Source organism: Penaeus vannamei, chromosome 16 (genome assembly GCF_042767895.1).
Source record: "Penaeus vannamei isolate JL-2024 chromosome 16, ASM4276789v1, whole genome shotgun sequence".
Lineage (NCBI taxonomy): Eukaryota > Metazoa > Arthropoda > Malacostraca > Decapoda > Penaeidae > Penaeus > Penaeus vannamei.
In genome coordinates, this window is record NC_091564.1 from 7,956,077 (window position 1) to 7,971,076 (window position 15,000).

Here is a 15,000-nt window from a genome sequence, read left to right on the forward strand (position 1 = left end):
GTAATTGTCTGATTGGTCTAGAAAATGATTTTCCCATATTTAGGTTAGGTTAGATGAGGTCAAGTTAGGTTAGGTTAGGTTAGACAATTTAGGAGAGGTTAAGTTAGGCATTATTTTAATTTAGAGTAAGTTTGTTTGTTCAATTTTAGATCAGGTTATTTTACTTCAGGTTAGGTCAGGGTTAAGTTAGTTCATTCTACCTCAGGATAGATCAGGTTAATCTTATTCTAGGTCAACTTAGGTCACCTTACGCTCGCTTAGCTTAGGTTAGGGAGGCTCGAGGTAACCCTACGACCCACGTAGAGCAACTGCCTAAGATTTGCAACTCCAAGAAGGAATCCATTGCCGTTACGTGCCGGTTTCGATCGTCTGGCAGAGAGAATACGTGACTACTTGTTCCTTCATCGTCAAAGAGTTTGAAGCTGTTAAGAAAGACACAGAGATAAGGGTGGAAGGGAGATCGAGGAGGGGGAAGGGAGAGAGGAAGGGGTGGGGGTCGAAGGAAGGAGTGGTGAGAGGGAGGGAGAGGGAGAGATAGGAAGGGGGAGGGGAGATAGGAGGGGAAGGTGAGAGGGAGGGAGGGGGGGGGGAGATAGGAAGGGTGGAAGGGAGATCGAGGAGGGGGAAGGGAGATAGGAAGTGGGGTGGGGTCAAGGGGAAGGAAGGTGAGAGGGAGGAAGGGGGAAGGGAGATAGGAAGGGGGTGGGGTCGAAGGAAGGAAGGGTGAGAGGGAGATAGGAAGGGGGGTGGGGTCGAAGGAAAGAGGGGTGAGAGGGGAGATAGGAGGGGGGTGGGGTCGAAGGAAAGATGGGTGAGAGGGGAGATAGGAAGGGGGTGGGGTCGAAGGAAAGAGGGGTGAGAGGGGAGATAGGAGGGGGGTGGGGTCGAAGAGAGGAAAGGTGAGAGGGAGGGAGGGAGAAGGGAGATTGGAAGGGCGTGGGGTCGGAGGGAGGGAGGGGAGGGGAGATCGAGGAAGGGGAAGGGAGATAGGAAGGGGGGGAGTCGAAGGGAGGGAGGGGAGGGGAGGGGGTAACCACAATATAAAAAGAGCAAAACTTGAGTGATAAGTGGGTGTTTCAGACGTGATCGGCGAGTATTTTGACCGCATCAGCTTTTGTTTGAGATGAGTATTTTTTCAGGTGAAGTAGTGGTGGTACAGGTTTTAGGATGAGACTTGGACAGAAGCTTCACTGCCGTATCTTGGTATTACCCGGTTATATACATATATATATATATATATGTATATATATACATATATATACATATATATATATATATATATATATATATATATATATATATATATATATGTATATATATACATATATATATATATATATATATATATATATATATATATATATATATATGTATATATATACATATATATATATATATATATATATATATACATTTATACATATATATATATATATAAACATTCCGTATATATATATATATATATATATATATATATATATACATATATATATATATATATATATATATATATATATATATATATATATATATATATAATCATTCCGCATTCAAATTTATAGTCTCAATCATAAACACTAACTCTCTTTCTCTCTCTCTCTCTCTCTTTCTCTCTCTCTCTCTTTTTATCTCTCTCTCTATCTTTCTCTGTATCTATCTCTCTATCTATCTATCTATCTATCTCCCTCTCTCTCTCTCTCTCTCTCTCTCTCTCTCTCTCTCTCTCTCTCTCTCTCTCTCTCTCTCTCTCTCTCTCTCTCTCTCACGCACACACACACACACACACACACACACACACACACACACACACACACACACACACACACACACACACACACACACACACACACACACACACACACACGCACACACACACAAACCATTCCTCACATATGAACAAAACGGCTTTCCATTTCATCGAAGACCCAAGTAGTTGATAAATCTTTCGTCAGTCTTTTGTTTCTTGAAGATTTTGTAAAGTTTGTGGCTGGCAAGATTCAACCATGTCCTCTCTGTCGTTTCTTTTCCCTCCTTTCTTCGTCTTTCTCTTGTTTGCTTTTCTTTGCTTGGTTTATTTCTTCTTGTTTTGTTCTAATTCTTATTTTCTTTTCTTTTCTTTTTCTTATGTTTTGTTGTTATTCGAGGTTTTTTTTTTATCTTTCTTCTGTTTTTGTTCTTCTTTCTCCGTCTTTCTCTTGTTTTGGTTTCTATGGCTTTGCTTTATTCATTTTCTCTTGTTTAATTATTTTCATTTCTTTTATATTATTTTTTTTCTTTATCATTTTTGTCTACTTTATTTATTAAGTTTTTAACTCTGTTTGTTCTTCCTCTTCTTTCTCTTTTTCTTCCTTTCTCTTTTGTTTCTTTTAAATTCTTATTGATCTGCTTCTTGTGGTTTTTCATTTTATCTCAAAATAAAATCATCTTTATTATCACCATTGTTATCATTTTATGACTATTTATTATTCTTATTATCATTATTATTATTATTATCATTATTATTATTATTATTATTATTATTATTATTATTATTATTATTATTATTATTATTATTATTATTATTATTATTATTATCATTATTATTATTATTATTATTATTATTATTATTATTATTATTACCATTATTATTATCATCATCATCATTATCATTATTATCATTATTATCATTATTATCATTATTATTATCATTATCATTATCATTGTCATTATCATTATCATTATCATTATCATTATCATTATCATTATCATTATCATTATCATTATCATTATCATTATCATTATCATTATCATTATCATTATCATTCATTATCATTATCATTATCATTATCATTATCATTATCATTATCATTATCATTATCATTATCATTATCATTATCATTATCATTATCATTCATTATCATTATCATTATCATTATCATTATTATTATTATCATTATTATTATCATAACTCTTATTCTTGTTCCTATTATCATTATCATTATCATCATCATCATAATCATCATCATCATTATCATTCTCATTATTATTTTCATTCTCATTATTATCAGCATTATGTTACTATTATCACCATTACCATTATCACCCATACCCATCATAATCATCGTCACCATCCTCCTTATGATGATCCTCACCATCGTTATTATTATTTGTATAATTAGTATCTATTAGTATCATTAGTACTTTTCTCATCATTGTTATAATTGTTGTTTTGTTATTATCATTATCTTCAGTTTTGCTTCTACCAAAATTACGATTATCATCACTGTCCTTATTATCATTACTTTTATCATTATCATCATTAGTATGACTATCATCCTAATGAAACATGACCAGCTGATTCTTGCTAAATCTGTAATCATTCTTTAGTATGTGCTGAAAGAAAAATAAATTCTTTAGTAAACAATAATACTAGAAATAAGATAATAAAAAATAGTAAATAGTAGTAAGATATAATTCTTTAATAAAACAGTTTATTTATAGATGACCTTTATAGCTGTCTAATGATTTATTAATATTCTCGAGTTGCAACTGACATCCGAAGCGTCCACTGATAATTGTGTTGCGTTTGTGAATTAATTAATATGAAGTGGAGTATTAAAAAAAAATCTGACTTGTAATTTGACATGCAGTAGTATAAACTGGAGTTCTCTTTGAAAATTAATTAACAAATGAATTTTTCAATTATGTTGGTAATAAGATCAGAGACTGTGAGTATACCTGTAATTTTTCTTCCTTTTATATCATTATTGTTATCATTATCATTTATCGTCATATATCATCATGATTATTATTTATTATCATATATTATTTATTATTATTATCATGTTTACTATTTTATTATCTTATTATTATTATTTTATTATTATTATTATTATTATTATAGATTATTATTTATCATCATAAATCATCATGATTATTATCAAAGTTCGTGTATTAAATCTACTCTCTTATAAGAATCCTTCTCTTTTCTCCCTTCCTCCCCTATCCTGTGCTTTGTTAGAATAATTTCGATAAATTTGTATATCCTTTAAGCTCCGTTTCCGTTCTTGATAAGGTCAGCAGTGAATCAGGTCACGTGTCAGGGGGCAAGAGTCAGGTACAAAGGTCATGTAGGTCAAAATAGATTATGTGTCGAAATGAAAATAGATAATATCCACACGATATTAAAACTTAAATACGACAGTAGTCATAATGATGATAATGATAATAGTGCAATGAGAATAATGATAAGAATAATGATAATAATACCTAAAACAATGATATCAGTGATAATGATAATATTGATGACAAAAATTATATAACAGCAGCAAGGACAGCACTAATATCGACACCAACAACAATAATACAAAAAAATAACAATATTCCAACTTCACTGTCCCAGAACTAAAATATGGCAACTTCACTCTCCCAGAACTAAAATATGGCAACTTCATTCTCCCAGAACTAAAACATGGCAACTTCAATCTCCCAGAACTAAAATATCGCCACTTCACTCTCCTAGAACTAAAGTATGGCAACTTCACTCTCCCAGAACAAAAATGTCGCCACTTCACTCTCCCAGAACTAAAATATCGCCACTTCACTCTCCCAGAGCTAAAATATCGCCACTTCACTCTCCCAGAACTAAAATATCGCCACTTCATTCTCCCTGAACAAAAATATCGCCACTTCACTCTCCCAGAACTAAAATATGGCAACTTCACTCTCCCAGATTTAAAATACCGCCACTTCACTCTCCCAGAACTAAAATATCGCCACTTCACTCTCCCAGAACAAAAATATCGCCACTTCACTCTCCCAGAACTAAAATATCGCCACTTCACTCTCCCAGAACTAAAATATCGCCACTTCACTCTCCCAGAACAAAAATATCGCCACTTCACTCTCCCAGAACTAAAAATCCGCCACTTCACTCCCCCAGAACTAAAATATCACCACTTCACTCTCCCAGAACAAAATTATCGCCACTTCACTCTCCCAGAACTAAAAATCCGCCACTTCACTCCCCCAGAACTAAAATATCACCACTTCACTCTCCCAGAACAAAATTATCGCCACTTCACTCTCCCAGAACAAAATTATCGCCACTTCACTCTCCCAGAACTAAAATATCGCCACTTCACTCTCCCAGAACAAAAATATCGCCACTTCACTCTTCCAGAACAAAAATATCGCCACTTCACTCTCCCAGAACAAAAATATCGCCACTTCACTCTCCCAGAACAAAAATATCGCCACTTCACTCTCCCAGAACAAAAATATCGCCACTTCACTCTCCTAGAACTAATATATCGCCACTTCAATCTCCCAGAACTAAACCATCGCTACTTTGATCTCCCAGAACTAAAATATCGCCACTTCACTCTCCCAGAACAAAAATATCGCCACTTCACTCTCCCAGAACTTAGATATCGCCACTTCACTCTCCCAGAACAAAAATATCGCCACTTCACTCTTCCAGAACAAAAATATCGCCACTTCACTCTCCCAGAACTAAAATATCGCCACTTCACTCTCCCAGAACAAAAATATCGCCACTTCACTCTCTCAGAACAAAAATATCGCCACTTCACTCTCCCAGAACTAAAATGTCGCCACTTCGCTCTCCCAGAACAAAAATATCGCCACTTCACTCTCCCAGAACAAAAATATCGCCACTTCACTCTCCCAGAACAAAAATATCGCCACTTCACTCTCCCAGAACTTAAATGTCGCCACTTCACTCTCCCAGAACTAAAATATCGCCACTTCACTCCCTCAGAACTAAAATATCGCCACTTCACTCTCCCAGAACAAAAATATCGCCACTTCACTCCCCAAGAACAAAAATATCGCCACTTCACTCCCCCAGAACAAATATATCGCCACTTCACTCTCCCAGAACAAAAATATCGCCACTTCACTCTCCCAGAACTAAAATATGGCAACTTCACTCTCCCAGAACAAAAACATCGCCACTTCACTCTCCCAGAACTTAAATATCGCCACTTCACTCTCCCAGAACAAAATTATCGCCACTTCACTCTCCCAGAATAAAAATATCGCCACTTCACTCTCCCAGAACAAAATTATCGCCACTTCACTCTCCCAGAAGAAAAATATCACCACTTCAATCTCCCAGAACTACAATATCGCCACTTCACTCCCCCAGAACTTAAATATCGTCACTTCACTTTCCCAGAACTAAAATATGGCAACTTCACTCTCCCAGAACGAAAATATCGCCACTTCACTCTCCCAGAACTAAAACATCGCCACTTCACTCTCCCAGAACTAAAATATCGCCACTTCACTCTCTCAGAACTACAATATCGCCACTTCACTCTCCCAGAACAAAAATATCGCCACTTCACTCTCCCAGAACTAAAATTTCGCCACTTCACTCTCCCAGAACTAAAATATCGCCACTTAACTCTCCCAGAACTAAAATATCGCCACTTCACTCCCCCAGAACTAAAATATCGCCACTTCACTCTCCCAGAACAAAATTATCGCCACTTCACTCCCCCAGAACTAAAATATCGCCACTTCACTCCCCCAGAACTTAAATATCGCCACTTCACTCTCCCAGAACGAAAATATCGCCACTTCACTCTCCCAGAACAAAATTATCGCCACTTCACTCTCCCAGAACTAAAATATCGCCACTTCACTCTCCCAGAACAAAATTATCGCCACTTCACTCTCCCAGAACAAAATTATCGCCACTTCACTCTCCCAGAACTAAAATATCGCCACTTCACTCTCCCAGAACTAAAATATCGCCACTTCACTCTCCCAAAACAAAAATATCGTCACTTCACTCTCCCAGAACTAAAATATCGTCACTTCACTCTCCCAGAACTAAAATATCGCCACTTCACTCTCCCAAAACAAAAATATCGTCACTTCACTCTCCCAGAACTAAAATATCGTCACTTCACTCTCCCAGAACTAAAATATCGCCACTTCACTCTCCCAGAACTAAAATATCGCCACTTCACTCTCCCAAAACAAAAATATCGTCACTTCACTCTCCCAGAACTAAAATATCGCCACTTCACTCTCCCAGAACTAAAATATCGCCACTTCACTCTCCCAGAACTAAAATATCGCCACTTCACTCTCCCAGAACAAAAACATCCCCACTTCACTCTCCCAGAACTAAAATATCGCCACTTCACTCTCCCAGAACTAAAATATCGCCACTTCACTCTCCCAGAACAAAAACATCCCCACTTCACTCTCCCAGAACTAAAATATCGCCACTTCACTCTCCCAGAACTAAAATATCGCCACTTCACTCTCCCAGAACTAAAATATCGCCACTTCACTCTCCCAGAACTAAAATATCGCCACTTCACTCTCCCAGAACTAAAACATCGCCACTTCACTCTCCCAGAACAAAAATATCGCCACTTCACTCCACCAGAACTAAAACATCGCCACTTCACTCTCCCAGAACAAAAATATCGCCACTTCACTCTCCCAGAACTAAAATGTCGCCACTTCACTCTCCCAGAACTAAAATATCGCCACTTCACTCTCCCAGAACTAAAATATCGCCACTTCACTCTCCCAGAACAAAATTATCGCCACTTCACTCTCCCAGAACAAAATTATCGCCACTTCACTCTCCCAGAACTAAAAATCCGCCACTTCACTCTCCCAGAACTAAAATATCGCCACTTCACTCTCCCAGAACAAAAACATCCCCACTTCACTCTCCCAGAACAAAAATATCGCCACTTCACTCCCCGGAACTTAAATATCGCCACTTCACTCTCCCAGAACAAAAACATCCCCACTTCACTCTCCCAGAACAAAAACATCCCCACTTCACTCTCCCAGAACTAAAATATCGCCACTTCACTCTCCCAGAACTAAAATATCGCCACTTCACTCTCCCAGAACTAAAATATCGCCACTTCACTCTCCCAGAACTAAAACATCGCCACTTCACTCTCCCAGAACAAAAATATCGCCACTTCACTCCACCAGAACTAAAACATCGCCACTTCACTCTCCCAGAACAAAAATATCGCCACTTCACTCTCCCAGAACTAAAATGTCGCCACTTCATTCTCCCAGAACTAAGATATCGCCACTTCACTCTCCCAGAACTAAAATATCGCCACTTCACTCTCCCAGAACAAAAACATCCCCACTTCACTCTCCCAGAACTAAAACATCGCCACTTCACTCTCCCAGAACAAAAATATCGCCACTTCACTCTCCCAGAACTAAGATATCGCCACTTCACTCTCCCAGAACTAAGATATCGCCACTTCACTCTCCCAGAACTAAAATATCGCCACTTCACTCTCCCAGAACTAAAATATCGCCACTTCACTCTCCCAGAACTACAATATCGCCACTTCACTCTCCCAGAACTAAAATATCGCCACTTCACTCTCCCAGAACTAAAATATCGCCACTTCACTCTCCCAGAACTAAAATATCGCCACTTCATTCTCCCAGAACTAAAATATCGCCACTTCACTCTCCCAGAACTAAAATATCGCCACTTCACTCTCCCAGAACTAAGATATCGCCACTTCACTCTCCCAGAACTAAAATATCGCCACTTCACTCTCCCAGAACTAAAATATCGCCACTTCACTCTCCCAGAACTACAATATCGCCACTTCACTCTCCCAGAACAAAAACATCGCAATTTCACTCTCCCAGAACTACAATATCGCCACTTCACTCTCCCAGAACTAAAATATCGCCATTTCACTCTCCCAGAACTAAAATATCGCCATTTCACTCTCCCAGAACTAAAATATCGCCATTTCACTCTCCCAGAACTAAAATATCGCCACTTCACTCTCCCAGAACAAAAATATCGCCACTTCACTCCACCAGAACTAAAATATCGCCACTTCACTCTCCCAGAACTAAAATATCACCACTTCACTCCCCCAGAACTAAAATATCGCCACTTCACTCTCCCAAAACAAAAATATGGCAACTTCACTCTCCCAGAACAAAAATATCGCCACTTCACTCCCCCAGAACTAAAATATCGCCACTTCACTCTCCCAAAACAAAAATATGGCAACTTCACTCTCCCAGAACAAAAATATCGCCACTTCACTCTCCCAGAACAAAAGTATCGCCACTTCACTCTCCCAGAACTAAAATATCGCCACTTCACTTTCCCAGAACAACAATATCGCCACTTCACTCTCCCAGAACAAAAATATCGCCACTTCACTCTCCCAGAACTAAAATATCGCCACTTCACTCTCCCAGAACTAAAATATCGCCACTTCACTCTCCCAGAACTTAAATAGCGCCACTTCACTTTCCCAGAACAACAATATCGCCACTTCACTCTCCCAGAACTAGAATATCGCCACTTCACTCTCCCAAAACAAAAATATGGCAACTTCACTCTCCCAGAACTAAAATATCGCCACTTCACTCTCCCAGAACAAAAATATCGCCACTTCACTCTCCCAGAACTTAAATAGCGCCACTTCACTTTCCCAGAACAACAATATCGCCACTTCACTCTCCCAGAACTAAAATATCGCCACTTAACTCTCCCAGAACTAAAATATCGCCACTTCACTCTCCCAGAACTAAAATATCGCCACTTCACTCTCCCAGAACTAAAATATCGCCACTTCACTCTCCCAGAACTAGAATATCGCCATTTCACTCTCCCAGAACTAAAATATCGCCACTTCACTCTCCCAGAACTAAAATATCGCCACTTCACTCTCCCAGAACTAAAATATCGCCACTTAACTCTCCCAGAACTAAAATATCGCCACTTCACTCTCCCAGAACTAAAATATCGCCACTTCACTCCCCCAGAACAAAAATATCGCCACTTCACTCTCCCAGAACAAAAATATCGCCACTTCACTCTCCCAGAACAAAAACATCGCCACTTCACTCTCCCAGAACAAAAATATCGCCACTTCACTCTCCCAGAACTAAAATATCGCCACTTCACTCTCCCAGAACAAAAATATTGCCACTTCACTCTCCCAGAACAAAAATATCGCCACTTCACTCTCCCAGAACAAAAATATCGCCACTTCACTCTCCCAGAACAAAAATATTGCCACTTCACTCTCCCAGAACAAAAATATCGCCACTTCACTCTCCCAGAACAAAAACATCGCCACTTCACTCTCCCAGAACAAAAATATCGCCACTTCACTCTCCCAGAACAAAAACATCGCCACTTCACTCTCCCAGAACAAAAATATCGCCACTTCACTCTCCCAGAACAAAAATATCGCCACTTCACTCCCCCAGAACAAAAATATCGCCACTTCACTCTCCCAGATCAAAAATATTGCCACTTCACTCTCCCAGAACAAAAACATCGCCACTTCACTCTCCCAGAACAAAAATATCGCCACTTCACTCTCCCAGAACGAAAATATCGCCACTTCACTCTCCCAGAACAAAAATATCGCCACTTCACTCTCCCAGAACAAAAATATTGCCATTTCACTCTCCCAGAACTAAACCATCGCCACTTCGATCTCCCAGAACAAAAATATCGCCACTTCACTCTCCCAGATCAAAAATATTGCCACTTCACTCTCCCAGAACTAAAACATCGCCACTTCACTCTCCCAGAACAAAAATATCGCCACTTCACTCTCCCAGAACAAAAATATCGCCACTTCACTCTCCCAGAACAAAAATATTGCCATTTCACTCTCCCAGAACTAAAATATCGCCATTTCACTCTCCCAGAACAAAAATATCGCCACTTCACTCTCCCAGAACTAAAATATCGCCACTTCACTCTCCCAGAACAAAAGTATCGCCACTTCACTCTCCCAGAAGAAAATATCGCCACTTCACTCTCCCAGAACTAAAATATCGCCACTTCACTCTCCCAGAACAAAAATATCGCCACTTCACTCTCCCAGAACTAAAATATCGCCACTTCACTCTCCCAGAACAAAAATATCGCCACTTCACTCCCCTGAACAAAAATATCGCCACTTCACTCTCCCAGAACTAAAATATCGCCACTTCACTCTCCCAGAACAAAAATATCGCCACTTCACTCCCCTGAACAAAAATATCGCCACTTCACTCTCCCAGAACTAAAACATCGCCACTTCACTCTCCCAGAACTAAAATATCGCCACTTCATTCTCCCAGAACTAAAATATCACCACTTCACTCCCCCTGAACAAAAATATCGCCACTTCACTCTCCCAGAACCAAAATATCACCACTTCACTCCCCCTGAACAAAAATATCGCCACTTCACTCTCCCAGAACTAAAACATCGCCACTTCACTCTCCCAGAACTAAAATATCGCCACTTCACTCTCCCAGAACTAAAATATCGCCACTTCACTCTCCCAGAACTAAAACATCGCCACTTCACTCTCCCAGAACTAAAATATCGCCACTTCACTCTCCCAGAACTAAAATATCGCCACTTCACTCTCCCAGAACTAAAATATCGTCACTTCACTCTCCCAGAACTAAAATATCGCCACTTCACTCTCCCAGAACTAAAATATCGTCACTTCACTCCCCCAGAACAAAAGTATCGCCACTTCACTCTCCCAGAACTAAAATATCGCCACTTCACTCCCCCAGAACAAAAGTATCGCCACTTCACTCTCCCAGAACTAAAATATCGCCACTTCACTCTCCCAGAACTAAAATATCGCCACTTCACTCCCCCAGAACTAAAATATCGCCACTTCACTCTCCCAGAACTAAAATATCGCCACTTCACTCTCCCAGAACTAAAATATCGCCACTTCACTCCCCCAGAACAAAAGTATCGCCACTTCACTCTCCCAGAACTAAAATATCGCCACTTCACTCTCCCAGAACTAAAATATCGCCACTTCACTCTCCCAGAACTAAAATATCGCCACTTCACTCTCCCAGAACTAAAATATCGCCACTTCACTCTCCCAGAACTAAAATATCGCCACTTCACTCTCCCAGAACTAAAATATCGCCACTTCACTCTCCCAGAACTAAAATATCGCCACTTCACTCTCCCAGAACTAAAATATCGCCACTTCACTCCCCCAGAACAAAAGTATCGCCACTTCACTCTCCCAGAACTAAAATATCGCCACTTCACTCTCCCAGAACTAAAATATCGCCACTTCACTCTCCCAGAACTAAAATATCGCCACTTCACTCTCCCAGAACTAAAATATCGCCACTTCACTCCCCCAGAACAAAAGTAATGCCACTTCACTCTCCCAGAACTAAAATATCGCCACTTCACTCTCCCAGAACTAAAATATCGCCACTTCACTCTCCCAGAACTAAAATATCGCCACTTCACTCTCCCAGAACTAAAATATCGTCACTTCACTCCCCCAGAACTAAAATATCGCCACTTCACTCTCCCAGAACTAAAATATCGCCACTTCACTCTCCCAGAACTAAAATATCGTCACTTCACTCCCCCAGAACAAAAATATCGCCACTTCACTCTCCCAGAACTAAAATATCGCCACTTCACTCTCCCAGAACTAAAATATCACCACTTCACTCCCCCAGAACAAAAATATCGCCACTTCACTCTCCCAGAACTAAAATATCGCCACTTCACTTTCCCAGAACAAAAGTATCGCCACTTCACTCTCCCAGAACTAAAATATCGCCACTTCACTCTCCCAGAACTAAAATATCGTCACTTCACTCCCCCAGAACAAAAGTATCGCCACTTCACTCTCCCAGAACTAAAATATCGTCACTTCACTCCCCCAGAACAAAAGTATCGCCACTTCACTCTCCCAGAACTAAAATATCGTCACTTCACTCCCCCAGAACAAAAGTATCGCCACTTCACTCTCCCAGAACTAAAATATCGCCACTTCACTCTCCCAGAACTAAAATTTCGCCACTTCACTCCACCAGAACTAAAACATCGCCACTTCACTCTCCCAGAACAAAAATATCGCCACTTCACTCTCCCAGAACAAAAATATCGCCACTTCACTCTCCCAGAACTAAAATATCGCCACTTCACTCTCCCAGAACAAAAATATCGCCACTTCACTCTCCCAGAACTAAAATATCGCCACTTCACTCCCTCAGAACTAAAATATCGCCACTTCACTCTCCCAGAACTAAAACATCGCCACTTCACTCTCCCAGAACTAAAATATCGCCATTTCACTCTCCCAGAACAAAAATATCGCCACTTCACTCTCCCAGAACTAAAATATCGCCATTTCACTCTCCCAGAACAAAAACATCGCCACTTCACTCTCCCAGAACTAAAATATCGCCACTTCACTCCCACAGAACAAAAATATCGGCACTTGACTCTCCCAGAACAAAATTATCGCCACTTCACTCTCCCAGAAGAAAAATATCGCCACTTCACTCTCCCAGAACTAAAATATCGCCACTTCACTCTCCCAGAACTAAAATATCGCCACTTCACTCTCCCAGAACTAAAATATCGCCACTTCACTCTCCCAGAACTAAAATATCGCCACTTCACTCCCCCAGAACAAAAATATCGCCACTTCACTCTCCCAGAACTAAAATATCGCCACTTCACTCTCCCAGAACTAAAATATCGCCACTTCACTCTCCCAGAACAAAAATATCGCCACTTCACTCTCCCAGAACAAAAATATCGCCACTTCACTCCACCAGAACTAAAACATCGCCACTTCACTCTCCCAGAACAAAAATATCGCCACTTCACTCCACCAGAACTAAAACATCGCCACTTCACTCTCCCAGAACAAAAATATCGCCACTTCACTCTCCCAGAATGAAAATCTTCACCTTACAACTCCAAAACCCTTTGGACATGAATTATAAACTCCAATGTCCAGTCACTTCATATCTCTCTTATCCCTCTTTTCTTTCCTCACTAGAATTCAATGACATGTAAAATACTTTTCCCGGACACGTCGCGAAACCTCTCTCATGGCTGGCTGACCTTTGTTGACCTTGCTTTTAGGCTGCTCCTTCTGGTGTTGGAGCTATGCAAGGTGGAGGAATCTCTGTGCATTTGAATATTGTGGTTGAGGGATTTCGGATATTTTTTCTCTTTGTTTCTTTTTTCTTATTATTTGCTTCTTATTTTCGTTCGTCTTTTTTTTTCTTTTTTCTCCTCTTCCTTCCTTTCCTTCTTGTTTTTGTTTTCTCTCTCCTCTTTCTTTCTGTCTTTCTTGGTTGTTTTCTTGTATATTTATACATTCCTTTCATTTCTTTCTTTCGTCATTCATTTATTCCTTCATTCCATTCTTTCATGTTTTCCTCATTTCTCTCATTTTCTGTCTTCCTTCCTTCCTTCCCTCCTCTCTTCCTTCCTCCCTTCCTTTCTTCCTTCCTTCCTTCCTTCCTTCCTTCCTTCCTCCCTTTCTTCCTTTTTTCCTTTCTTCTTTTCTTCCCTCCTTCCTTTGTTTCTTTTTTTCTACCTTGCTTACGTTTTAGATGAGAAAGCTGATGTAAGATATGTTGATTTTGTGATTTATTAACTGGATTGTAGTGATAATATCAACACATATTAATGATGTTAATAATAACAATAGTGATAATGCTGATAACAAATAATGATGATAATGATAATAATGACAGAAGTAATGATAATGATGATGATGATGATGTAGTAGTAGCAATGATTAAAGATGATAATGATAATAGTAATAATAATGGTAATGATAATAATGATGATAATAAGGATGATATGAATAACAGTAAATATGTTTACATATTGAATAACAAATGATAGTAATGACATGATATATCAATGAGGATGATAATGATAATGATAATAACAATATGATAATGATGATTATAATAATGATGATGATAATGATAATAATAATGATAATAATAAAGATAATAATAATAACAATAACAATAATATAATGTCAATGATGATAACAATAGTATTAAATTTTAGATGATGATAATAAAAATAATGACAATGAAAATAATAATAATAATGATGATAATAGCAATGATACAATAATATAGTAGCAATCACAATAATGATAATGAAATGATGATAATGTTAACAATGAT

At 39.0% G+C, this 15,000-nt stretch overlaps 1 protein-coding gene across 1 annotated transcript in view; it reads left to right on the forward strand.

The window, feature by feature from the left end:
* Positions 1-13,742, forward strand: part of LOC138864412 (involucrin-like) — a 32,613-nt gene extending 18,871 nt beyond the window's left edge. Inside the window, exons 2-9 of the mRNA XM_070131517.1 lie at positions 4,382-4,693; positions 5,792-5,923; positions 6,062-6,373; positions 11,428-11,649; positions 11,968-12,159; positions 12,508-12,939; positions 13,198-13,359; positions 13,558-13,742. Of these exons, the coding sequence (XP_069987618.1) occupies positions 4,382-4,693; positions 5,792-5,923; positions 6,062-6,373; positions 11,428-11,649; positions 11,968-12,159; positions 12,508-12,939; positions 13,198-13,359; positions 13,558-13,742 (1,949 nt within the window). The remainder of the gene's footprint in view (positions 1-4,381; positions 4,694-5,791; positions 5,924-6,061; positions 6,374-11,427; positions 11,650-11,967; positions 12,160-12,507; positions 12,940-13,197; positions 13,360-13,557) is intronic.
* The last annotated feature ends 1,258 nt before the right edge of the window (positions 13,743-15,000 follow it).